The sequence below is a fragment of the Ursus americanus genome, chromosome 21 (assembly GCF_024610735.1).
Source record: "Ursus americanus isolate L20-20 chromosome 21, mUrsAme1.1.p, whole genome shotgun sequence".
NCBI classification, from domain to species: domain Eukaryota; kingdom Metazoa; phylum Chordata; class Mammalia; order Carnivora; family Ursidae; genus Ursus; species Ursus americanus.
Window position 1 is genome coordinate 54645330 of NC_142147.1, and position 12940 is coordinate 54658269.

Genomic DNA, 12940 nt, shown 5'->3' on the forward strand with positions numbered 1-12940 from the left:
ACATTAATATAGTATCCAAGCAGGAAACAAATAAAGGACCTTCTGAAATAGGGCCAAAACCTGAGCTCAAAAATATCAACTCCTGTGCAAGTACTTCCTTTGCCTACACCACCTTTTTATAACTTAAATAGGATGCCAGGAAATGAGGCATTAAAGTTAAATTCCCTGTCAGAGAACAAGAATTCTTGTCCCCTCAAAGGTCCTTCTAGCTGGACTAAGAATCAAATTCACATGAGACAGATCAACAGGAGAAAATAAAATTTAATAGGTGTATGTACAGGAAATCCACAGAGAGGTGGAAGTTCCAAAGACTGTCAGGGAAGAGGAGGTTCAAATATTATCCTGAAATGAGGAAAAAGGGGTGGGGGTCAGGAGCTTCGCACGAAAGGAAAACACTTCACAGGGCGATAAGAAGAACACATATTTGGTAATTGGATATTTGTCTTACCTTACATTTGGTTCAGAAATCAACTTTGTCACTGTTAATCTCTCATATTCTGGAAAGACCCCCCCCCCCAATTTAGATTCTTCTGGGTTGTTAATGGCAGGGGAGGGGTAGAATGTTCTCTGGAACCTGCAGGTTCTCAAGTACCTTCAACTTCAATTATCCAAAGTGGCACTTTCCAGGGGGAGGTGGGTCGATAGAGAGGCTGTCCTGCTCCTTCAGTTCCCCCATCTGAACCTTGGGAGTTTCACATATCACAAGTTGATCTGGTAGATTACCTCGTGTCACTGATCTAGCATTTTACCCTGGCAACAGGTCAGTTTAGTCAAACTCATTTCAAGAGGCAATGATACAGGTGTATTTTCAAAGGTAGCCCTGTAGTTGAAGTAATGTTATTAAATAAGGCATTTATATGAAAACAAAAGAACTACGGTTAATGATTAGATCAAATGTTAAGGTAGGTTCTGACTTCTAAGGGAAGCCAGTTGGGCAGACTTCTAGCTGTTAGACCTTCAGATAGAGTGAGGGTAGGCAGGGAAACCTAACAGATTGTCCTGGTTTATAGTTTAAATGCCTTTGGTAATCTTTTCAGTGGCCCATAAAGCCACACCACTGACTGTCGATGCATGAGCTACTGTGACAATTTCTTTACAACAAGCCATTTAGACTAAGTTCACAGAGCTTCAGGAAGAATGTCAATTTTGTTCTCATATGATTCCAAGTAGAAAGGTGAGAGAAAAATGAAAATGTTTGGGGACTTGGAGCCACGCATTGGTGAACATTAGAAGAAATCAGGATGCAGTCCAGTTAATGATGAATACTATTAAAATCTAATTATCTACAAAATGTTATTGAAACATTTTTACCATATAATCATGTGCATTTTACCCAAGATAGCCAAATTAACATTAATTTGATTACAAAATAAGTCTAAGAAAAAAAACACTTGGCCTGATTATTTATATAACTCAAGGTAGAATGGAGGTTGAGCTATAGATACTTTAAAAAGTTTTTCAGGAACTTTTCATGAGGAATCTCTAAATTGAACTTTTAATAGCATCTCCAGGTCAGAGCCCATATGCCATATACTCGCCACCAGACTTCATGTACGGCAACTACAGATTTCAGGGAATTCCCCTCTTCATGAAGTTCCCTAAACATCCTGAGGTTTCTGCACCTGCTAGGAAGTAATCTTCCTTGCTCACGTGGTAAAGCTGCTGGGAATTCTGTAAACAAGGTATCCGGCTGATATTTCCAAGGGGGCCTTATTTGCTCTATAAAGTCAACAGTTCCCTATAGCTGTCTTGTCATATCTGAGCCTATGCAGCTCTTTCTCAGCTATGACAGTCCAGTCAAAGCCACGGTTATATAACCAGTGTTTCTGCTTGTGTCTTGTCATCGTGAGAACAGATTCTTAATGAAATTATACAAACATATATAGAGGCATTAAAACATAAAAATAGTTACTGAGACTCTCTGACTTCTGGAGGAATCAGGGAGAAAAGCTCAATGTTCCAGTTTGTTCACAAAGGTATATTTTGTGTGACTGCTGCAAGTCAGGTAACTTAAGGGACAAAATTTCTTAAATCTGTAAAAACCAAAATATTTTTAAAAGGTTTTATTTAAATTCCAGTGAGTTAACATGCACTGTCATATTCGTTTCAGATGTACAATAGTGATTGAACAATTCCATACAACACCCAGTGCTCGACACAACAAATGCACGTCTTCACTTCCATCACTTATTTAACTCATCCCCCAATCCATCTCCACTCTGATAGCCATCAGTTTCTTCTCTATACTTAAGAGTCTATTTCTTGATTTGCTTGTCTGCTTTTTTTTCTCCTTTGCTTGTTTCCTATATTCCACAGGAGTGACATCACATGGTATTAGCCCTTCTCTGACTTCAGTCAGCATAATACTCTAGCTCCATCCATGTCCTTGCAAATGGCAAGATTTCGTTCCTTTTTAAAGCTGAGTAATAGTCCATTCTATATATATACCACATCTTCTTTATTCATTTATCAGTCAATGAACACTTGGGACTGACTGCTTGAAGCAGAAATGCTCACTGCCACCAACTGCTGAATCGTTCCTCCAACAAATCCATGGCACAGACAGCGCCAGAGCCTGGGACTGTACTCATCACGGCACTCAGTAAAGGGAGGACGGTCCCACCCAGCAGTGCAGCAGCTTCCATGAAAGGTCACCCACCTACAGTGATCTAACCTATGTTGGGGTCATATACCTGGGATACTAGCACTTTGTGCAACCACAGCACACACTTTGCTGATCTTGCCTATGCCTCTGTCCAGAAGGCTTCTTCGTCTCCAACATCTACTCTGCCATGTGACATTCTGAAGCTAGGCACTGAATGACTGCATCATCAAACACCTTTCCTCCACCCACCGCCACCGATCTAGGCCTGGGCAAACACAGTCATCACAACAGCATCTGGTCCTCACTAACACACAGGAATTCAATTAAATCGTAAAGATCAAATAGGACTTCCTACTTCTCAGAAACCCACCACACTTGCCAATTCCTTTATTCCATTACAAGTGTTCATCAGATGACACCACCAAGAGCTGCCTGTGCCTTTTGAGTGACTAAAGGGAGTCACGTTGAGTTCCCTACCCACTATAAAAAGAGCTCTTCACATTTTCTTTTAATAGGACTTAACTTTCTAAGGATGGTGCCATCATCGTGTTTTGCTTACATTCATATCCCACATCCCAGGGTTAAATGTCTGAATTGATACCCATTGGCCTTACTTGTTCTAATTGTAATTAAAAGGTCAGTGAGGACACTCTCATAACACAGGTAAAGATGAACGTTTGAGATGCTTAGATAGGTGGAAATAAAACTGGGGATAAATAGAAATGGAGATTTGGAGATAACCAGGAAAATAAACAAGTAGAAGTTATTTTTTTAAATCCAGGGAGTCAGTTGTGCAACCCAGGAAAGGTGTCCTCTCTCCACATGCAGAATTCATGCCAATTCTTCATCCTCTGTACTTTCCATCTCTTAATTGGGGCTACAATATGACTCTACTAGACTGTATTTCTCTAACTTACGGGGTATCTATTACACACCAACCACTGTTATAAGTGTATGTTTACTTTACAGAAACATGAAAACAACACCCACATGTATGAAGTGGGACACATAACTTTATTAGGGGCCATGGAGGATTCCTTTAGGATCCCTGGGAAAAGTCCAGATAGCCTTTCAAACTAAAACAGGTTTTAGTAAGTTTGGTGGGAATCTTCTCTAAAGGACACATAAGGGGAAAGTAATGGGAGACAGGAGAAATGGCTGCTCACAAGGGTGGAACGGGAATGTTGTATCAGAAGGTACATTAACTTCTCACTCTGCAGCTTGTTACGTAGGGAATGCACTAGGAAGATTCTCTTCTGTCACTTAAAGTCCCCTGCAAAACTCCTGCCTACACAAAATCTATGCTGAATAGCACTGTCATGGAGTACTTCAGTTAGTCGATCAATAAGACCCATATACAATCTGTAATATATCCATTATATTATCCCACTAGTCCCTAACAGGAGAAAATGATACAACAGATAAACTAAGGGAAAAACCATCACACATTATCTAAACATTAAGGCCACTGAGAAAATGGATTACTAGATATATTTCCACTCTGTTGCCAAATAGGTGATAGATACCAGTTACCTACAACCTTATATAAAACGAGATAGGTTAACATTGGTAGTTGGATAACACTTCATTACATATCCATGTTAACATGATAAAAACCATTATGTTTTATTACTTAAAATATATTAAGTTCACAATAGACTAAGTTATGCATTTCAATCCCCTCTATAATCCTTGCTCAAAATACAGAATTTAAGTGTTAAAAAGCATTCAAGCACTGATATAATGATGTGGGAGTAATGGTTCCAATAATTTTCAGGTGTGAGGTCATTTTCAACAAATGTGGATGCATGCTGTGGCGGGAGAGAGTCAGCTACCCTCTCTATGATACCTGTGAGGATTTCTTCCTTTCAACCACATCCACTAATATTCTCTACTTCTAACTATTGCTATCATGAGGCCACATCAGTATTTTACTGGATTGCTACCTCTTTTTCCTCTAATACCAGTTGGTAAAATATTTTATTTATAATATTCAGGAAGTTCTTCAGTTTTAATAAATGGAGAAGAATGATGTTCTGAACACCTTTTTCATGACAACTGTCATTACTGTTATAACCATAAACAGTATCTCCATTTAGATTTTCTTCATATATTGTATATTATGTTGTCCTTCATCTTCCATGGACAATTAGATATCCACGAGTCCCACCTAATGAAGGAGAGATCTCTTAGCTTTGATGAAGCAACAGTCAGTCACATAATTTCACACACTAAAAATAAATGTATTTTCCGAAGTGACTTTAAGAGTAGAGACACATTAATATTTGCTAGACACAAAAATCAGATAGGGTCAATGTAAAAAAAAAAACACCTATTGAAATTAATTAGAACTATGCAAAAATCTATCCACTTAATCTTTTGAAGCATAATAGGATAGACATTTTCTAACAGTTTAACTTTGTTATTATTCCTTATCATGAGTATTCTGATGTAATGTCTGAATAGATTGACTGACGTAGTTTTCTACTTGGTTTCTGTGACATTTATTGACATTTGATGTTCAGTTACATTCATTCCTAAATATTTACATTTTTCAAGTTCCTTTATGCACTCACGGGTGTTTGCTAAAATGTATATTTAAAATGAAGGTCTTTCCTCATTTGTTAAGTTTGTAGGATTTGAATCTTGTGTGCATTCTGGAAATTAAGGATTGAATTCCAGTTAAAGGCACTGCAAATTTCTCTGTATTTTAGCTTTTATCCTGTATGAGAATTATGATGTTGAGTAAGTTGGGAGTTCCAGATAGAGGCTTAACACATTCTTTTACCTTTGTAATGCTTCTCCTCAGTATGAATTCTGAGATGCTGAGTAAGGGTTGAGCAATCCTAAAAGTTTTACCATATTCTTTACATTTCTAAGTTTTTTTCCAATATGAATTCGCTGATGTCCAGTGAAGCTGGACTTCCAGCTTGCCAAATTCATTACATTTGCAAAATCTTCTCCAGTATACATTCTCTGATCAGAAGTTAAGACTTTAGCATTGCTTAAAGGCCTCGACACATTTATTTTGGTTCGGATTCCTTCAAGTATGAATTCTGTGATGTCGAGTCAGGTGTGAGTGCTGGATAAAGGTGTCACCACATTCTTTACATATGTAAGGTTTCTCTCCACTATGAATTCTGTGATGTCGAGTCAGGTGTGAGTGCCGGTTAAAGGCCTGGCCACATTCTTTACATATGTAAGGCTTCTCTCCAGTATGAATTCTGTGATGTTCAGTAAGCTTTGATTGCTGGTTAAAGGCCTTACCACATTCTTTACACTGGTAAGGTTTCTCTCCACTATGAATTCTGTGATGTCGAGTCAGGTGTGAGTGCCGATTAAAGGCCTGGCCACATTCTTTACATATGTAAGGTTTCTCTCCAGTATGAATTCTGAGGTGTTCAGTAAGCTTTGAGTGCTGGTTAAAGGCCTGGCCACATTCCTTACATATGTAAGGTTTCTCTCCACTATGAATTCTGTGATGTCGAGTAAGGTTTGAGTGCTGGTTAAAGGACTGGCCACATTCTTTACATATGTAAGGTTTTTCACCACTGTGAATTCTGTGATGTTGAGTAAGGCTTGAGTGATGGTTAAAGGCCTGGCCACATTCCTTACACTGGTAAGGTTTCTCTCCAGTATGAATTCTGTGATGTTGAATAAGGTTTGAGTGCTGGTTAAAGGCCTTGCCACATTCTTCACATTGGTAAGGTTTCTCTCCAGTATGAATTCTTTGATGTCGAGTAAGCATTGAGTGCTGGTTAAAGGCCTTGCCACATTCTTCACACTGGTAAGGTTTCTCTCCAGGATGAATTTTGTCATGTTGAATAAGGTGTGTGTGGTGGATAAAGACCTTGCTACATTCTTCACATTTGTAAGGTTTCTCTCCAGTATGCGTTGGCTGATGTTGAGACAGTGCTGAGTGCCAGTCAAAGGCTTTACCACATTCCTCACAAATGTAAGTTTTCTGTCCAGTAGCGACTGTGTTATGTATGTTTAGTCCTGATGCTTGACTCAACATGTTCCCAGGTTTATTACATCTGTATGTGTTTTTTTCCATGTGAATGCTCTGATTATCACCACCATGGGAGGACTGGTTAACAGATTTCCCACATTCATTATATTTATAAGGATTCTCTCCCATAGGGATACTCTTGTGTATAATCAGGTTGGAGCTTTGATAAAAGACTTCCACACATTTATCACATTCATAATGGTTCTCTGGAAAATGAGTCCTCAGACATTTATTAACATTTGAACCCTCGTTAAATTGGTTCTCAGATTCACTGCCTTGAGCAATTCTATTTTCACTGAAAATCCTCTGATCATCTTGTAGGGTCGACTTCTCGGTGAAGGACCTCTCAAATGGATCCCACTTAGCACTTTGTTCTTCATTTTTAAATCTCTGATTTCCAGAAATATTTGACTCAAAGGTCAATCCAATCCTACTTTCAAAATGGTTCAAATAATTATTTTCAGCACGGACTAGGCAACTTTCCAGATTTTCCAAATTTCCGTTCTCCAAATGTGTATGTTTCACCATTTGATTTGAGCCCTTGTATATAGAAACACACTGCTTTTCAGAAGTAGCAGACTTAAGAAGGGATGTTTTCCAAAGTGTTTTATATCCTTCACCATTTTGGGCAGTGAGATTCATACTATGGACAGTTGTCTCAGTTTGGATATGTCCTTCATGATATCTTTGATGCTCTTCACTCTCCCCATCATTTTTCCAGTCTATCATTAAGTGTAAATTCCCAAGGGCACTATGATTATATCTACCCACTGCCACGTTTTGGAAAGAAGCTTCTATGCACAGCTTTGGCAGGAAACTCTGGGTGCCATGTGAAGATACAGCTGAAAGATATCGAATAAGAGAAAAGTAAAATCATTCCACTTACTATTCTCAGATGAATATAATGAAAGCTTCTAATATGCAAAATTAAAATCAATCACAGAACTTCAGCAATATGGCTGAGAAAGAATCATCAGGACTTCATTCCTCCAGGGAGACATACACTTGCAGACAATGTACAGACCACATAGCCTATCACAGAGATCTGTCGTATTGTCATGCTGAAGCACACATCATGATCCTATACCTCAAAAATCAGGAAAAGTGCCATTTGATCCCAAAAGTAGCAGAAGGAAGCAAATTTAAACTTAAAATAGAAATCAACAAAATAGGATAGCAAAAACAGGAAAACATCAACAATAGGAAGGTTGGATTTCCAGAAAAGATCACAAAATCGATATACTTTTAACTAAATAAAGAATGGAAGAGAGAAGACTAAGTAAAATCAGAAGTAAAGAAGTGAAAGGAGACACAATATAACTGATACCATAGAAACAAAAAACAATCTTAAGAGGTGATGATGGATAATTATATGTCCAAAAATAGATATCAAAAAAATTTGTGTAAATCTCAAAAAGTGTATAACCTACCTGAATCCACTATGGAGAAATAATAATAATAAATACAAATATCAAATAAACCTACCACTAAGTTGTAGACTGAAAAAGTAATAATAATTAAAAAAAAAAAAAAACCTCCCAACAAATAAAAGTCCTGTTCCAGATAAATTCTCTGGATAATTCAAACAAATATTTAAAGAGAAAGTACTTCAAATCTCCAACATCCCAAGGAGTGAAGAGAAAGGAAACTATCAAACAATCTCTGTGACACTTGCTTTACCAGGTTATCAAAGCCAAAAGAAGACACTACAAAAAGAAGACTACAAACTACTACCTACGAGGAATAGTTAAACTAGGTCCACAATAAAATAAAGCAAACTGAATCAAAAGCACATTTCACTATTTTACAACATAATTAAGTGAGAATTCTTCCTGGAATTCAGAGTCTTTTAACATACGGAAAACTATAAATTTAACAGTATGCATTAACAAAATTGAAGGTCAAACATGACATGTTCTATTAATTGATGCAGAACAAGAATATGAGTATATCGGACACAGATTCATGTTTAAAAACACTCAAGAGGAGGAAGAGAAGGAAACCACCTCAGCATAATACAGGCCATATACATATTGAAAGCTGAAATCTAACACATTCAATAGTAAAAGACTGAATGCTTTTCCTATATGACCAGAAACAAGGTAATGGAGTGACTTCAGCACTTCCATTCAACATAGTACTGGATGTTCTAGTCAGAACAACCAGGCACGAAAAAAATACATAAAAGGAATCCAATTCAAAAAGAAAAAGCTATCTCTGCTCACAGATGACATGATCTGTAGACAGCCCTAAAGAATGCCTGTTTTTATCTTCATGCTATTTTATTGTTTGGTCATCACTTGTATTGTTTATTTCTGCCAATTTTCCCCACTAGACTTTCCATTTTTTATTTTTTTAATGCTATAAATGCTTCAGTCAAGAAAAAAAAAAGTTCAAATAAACAACGAAACATTACACAAGGAGCTAGAAAAAGAAGAAACATAAACATGAAATTAGTATAGGAAGGAAATAAAGAAAAATCAAGACATAAATAAAACTGAGATCAGAATCAAAACTAACACTGAAAATCTCTATCAAAATTCCAATGCCATTTTTTTTTTTTTTTTTGGCAGAAAGATCAAAACCCCTATAACATGCATGTGTATGTTACAGGATAACACCCCCAGAATAATTTTGAAACTGAAGGGCACTACACTCCTTGATTTAAAACATACTACAGGGGCGCCTGGGTGGCACAGCGGTTGAGCGTCTGCCTTCGGCTCAGGGCGTGATCCTGGCGTTATGGGATCGAGCCCCACATCAGGATCCTCCGCTATGAGACTGCTTCTTCCTCTCCCACTCCCCCTGCTTGTGTTCCCTCTCTCGCTGGCTGTCTCTATCTCTGTCGAATAAATAAATAAAATCTTTAAAAATAAATAAATAAAAATAAAACATATTTCAAAGCCATAGTTATCAAAATAATGCACCACAGACATAAATACAGGGATCACTAACAAAATAGTAGAGGTGAGCTAGACCTGTCCCTATCCAGTGTTAATGTGTATGACAATGAAGTGAAGATCCTGTCAAAACTTATATTCTGATTTGGATTTCTGGGTGGGATCTGAATTTCCACATTTCTCACGAGCTTGCAAGTGATGCCAGTATCTTAGTTCAAGTGCCACACTTTTAAATTCCAAAAATAAAAAGAAAAGAAAAGAAATGGATGACCTTGAACATAAAGAATATTGTGGAAATTACAACTTCTAATACCAAGAACAAAACAATTCTTCTTGAACATTTACTACCCACTACATCACATTCTAACACTTTTTCATAAATTCACCCATGAATCCACACTAACCTATGAGAGGAGTAGAATTGTTCTTCCTTTTTCAAAAAAAATACCTTGGCAAAACTTCAGTAATAGTAGAGCCTGAGTTTTACCCAGATTGTCTGAAGTTGAATTACTCCAAGACAAACACACAGACCACTATATAGACCACCATATACTGCTGTTATATTTTACAATTTTAAGGCAGAAGAACATTTATGATGCATGTTTTCTTTCTCTAGAGCAACAGATAAGTGGTAAGAAATGCTATGTCTCTGACATGAGTGTGGAATAAAATGGAAATGTGTAGGGCCAATCTCCACTTCAAACAACGTTATCTCCAGCCAACACAGGACAGCGTCTTCATTTTCAAAGCAGACTACAACGTGAAACGGAGAAGGGAGTTTCCTGATTAAATAAGATGACTTATGCACATCTTTCAGTAAATCGTCCCAAAGTGCATAATAACAAATGAGAAAAAGTATTAACCTTAGAGTAGAGGGATCCAGCAGAGAGTCCAGAGGACATGAAGTACACGAATCTCTAATGGGTCACACTGGTGACGGTGCCTAACATTCTTCAACAGACACATGATAACGACTGTGAAATAAACATCCGGGATAGCAAGTAAATCATAATCTCAATGTTAAACATAAAAACTTCCCTTTCTTTCCAATATCAAGCCACAGATACCATGCACACGCTGTACTCTGTAGAATGGATTTAAGCTTTGTCTTCACGTGTGATCACTGGCTTTCAGAGGCTCTTCTTTGCACTCTGAGCCGCTGAATCACAAAGGCTTGGTCCAGAGACCCTGACAGGAGAGCTGAACTGATACACAAGAACTGGGGACTCTCGTCTCCTCTAGGTGCCCTTCCCTCACTTCAGAATGTCCTCCAGGGTTCCTGAAACACTGTGTGATTTCTCCACTGCAACACAGATGCACTGCGAGTTTAGATTCAAGTCCTAGTCCTCACGCTGACCAACGTCTGTCCAATTTTTGTCTCTCAAGAATAATGGTCTTCTGTTCTTTCCTGAGAGTGTCCATAGCAAGGGACCTGTGTATAAACATTACTGATCTAGTCAAGTTGAAGAGGAACAAAGTTCATTTAAGGCCAGGGCTGAATCTATGGCTCCCTTACCTCATTTAGCTCTCAGGTTTAACCAAAGAATGATAAAAATTAATTCCTTTCTAGGCGGTGGAAAAATAGAAGAGGCATACCTCATCACGGGAACCAGGAGACTGAATCAAGGATGTGTGGAAACCAGCTTAAGTTCAGTCAAGGGCACTAAGTGTATTTTTAAAAACAAAACAAAACCAAAAACGACTTCTATACTCTGAAGCACACTGCTGCATCTGGGCAGTCAAACTTGAGAATATGCTCCAGACAAAATTCCAGGCCTGCATCAGAGGATGAACGGCTTAAAAGGGTTCCTAAACACAGGGAAGAGGATAAAACAGGGGAGCCTGGAGTCCCTCCCTCCCTTCACTTTGCATTCAAGCTAACGTCACTCCTGCATGGTGAACTTCATCAGCCACTCTTCTCTGGACCTCTTTTTATTTCTCCTTCTTCAAGTCACCATGCCAAACATATTCGTGGACATAGCTCCCGTGTTGACAACACAGGTGCAATATGCTTCTGGTACAATGCTAATTTCTTAGTTTGGATCCCACAGATTACACAGATTTTAAAAATATCACGGTTTCCCTACACTTTACTAATCCTCAGTGCTTCATACTACAGGGTCTCTTCTGTTTACATGTCAGCCTTCCCCCTAAAAACTGACTTTGCCTGAACTGAGCACAGGAAATAAAATCAGTTGCAATTTCCAGTATCCTCAAAAGAATCCACTTGTACAGAAAAGCCTCTGTGAGATATTTGGCCATTATCACATACACGTGCATGGTTAAAAGATGAGAGACACAGCACACTGCGGGGAGAACTCTTTAAGCTCTCACAGAAATGACTGCTCTTCCATGTACCTCCTGGGCTGCTCAGCCAGTGAGGACTCCAGACTCTTCTATGTCCTTCTATTCACTTCTCCACCCTGCTAGTAACTCTCTCTTCCCTCCCATATCTTCTCCTTTCTCCGGCAATTTAGCCTTATCTCCATTGTGTTACAGATAAATTTGCTTTCCTAAGTCTACATCCTATTATGAATACGTAGGATCAGCTTCAATAGGTTAGCTTTCTTTACATGCAAGTTCTAAAGAACGCAGTTGAACCTAAATAGGTATATGCATATCTTTGCAATTCTGTTTTCTATTAAAGCTTAACTGACACAGACTGTTACGCTGGTTCCGATGTACAACACAGTGATCTGACAACTCTATAGGTCCTACTACGCTCACCGCAAGTGAGCTACAGTCTGTCACCGTACAACGCTATAATAATGCCGCTGAACATATTCCTTATGCTGTGTCTTTTATCATCATGACCCATTCATTCCATAACTGGAAGTCTGTACTTCCCATCCCCTTTACCCATTTTGCCCATTGCCCCTCTCCATTGCACTCTGGCAACCAGCAGGTTGTTAACTGTATTTATGGGTCTGTTTCTGCTTTTTTGGTTGTTTCTTGCCATTTATGACAATGTGGATAGACCTAGAAGATATCATGCTATGTGAAATAAGTAAAAAAAAAAAAAAAAAAAAAAAAAAAAAACCCACTACATGATTTCACTTGTATGTACAATCTAACCAACAAAATAAACAAAACCAGAAACAGACTCATGAATATCTATTTTGTTTTGAATAAAGTCCATGGATAATCTTGAAAACTATAAAAATTCCAAGATTACACCATTCCATAGGTGAGACAAATTGGCTTCTAACAATTTTCCAGTGCTGGCAGAAGAGATCCTGGATCAAAGTCCAAGGATCTTATGGCTCATGACACAGCAATCACCATAATCTTCTTGCTCACACTAATTCACTTACCAGCCCCCCAACCACAATTCATACACGTAGATGCTGCACACGCAGTGGGTTTGTGTCACATCTAGGAGACTCGGAGCGTAGGAAACCACAATATATTAAAGGAACAACC

At 38.2% G+C, this 12940-nt stretch overlaps 1 protein-coding gene across 1 annotated transcript in view; it reads right to left on the bottom strand.

Moving 5' to 3' along the window:
* Positions 1–2048: 2048 nt before the first annotated feature.
* Positions 2049–12940, bottom strand: part of LOC123787005 (uncharacterized) — a 50268-nt gene continuing 39376 nt past the window's right edge. Inside the window, exon 3 of the mRNA XM_087871177.1 lies at positions 2049–7459. Within this exon, the coding sequence (XP_087727303.1) occupies positions 5649–7459 (1811 nt within the window). The 3' untranslated portion in view covers positions 2049–5648. The remainder of the gene's footprint in view (positions 7460–12940) is intronic.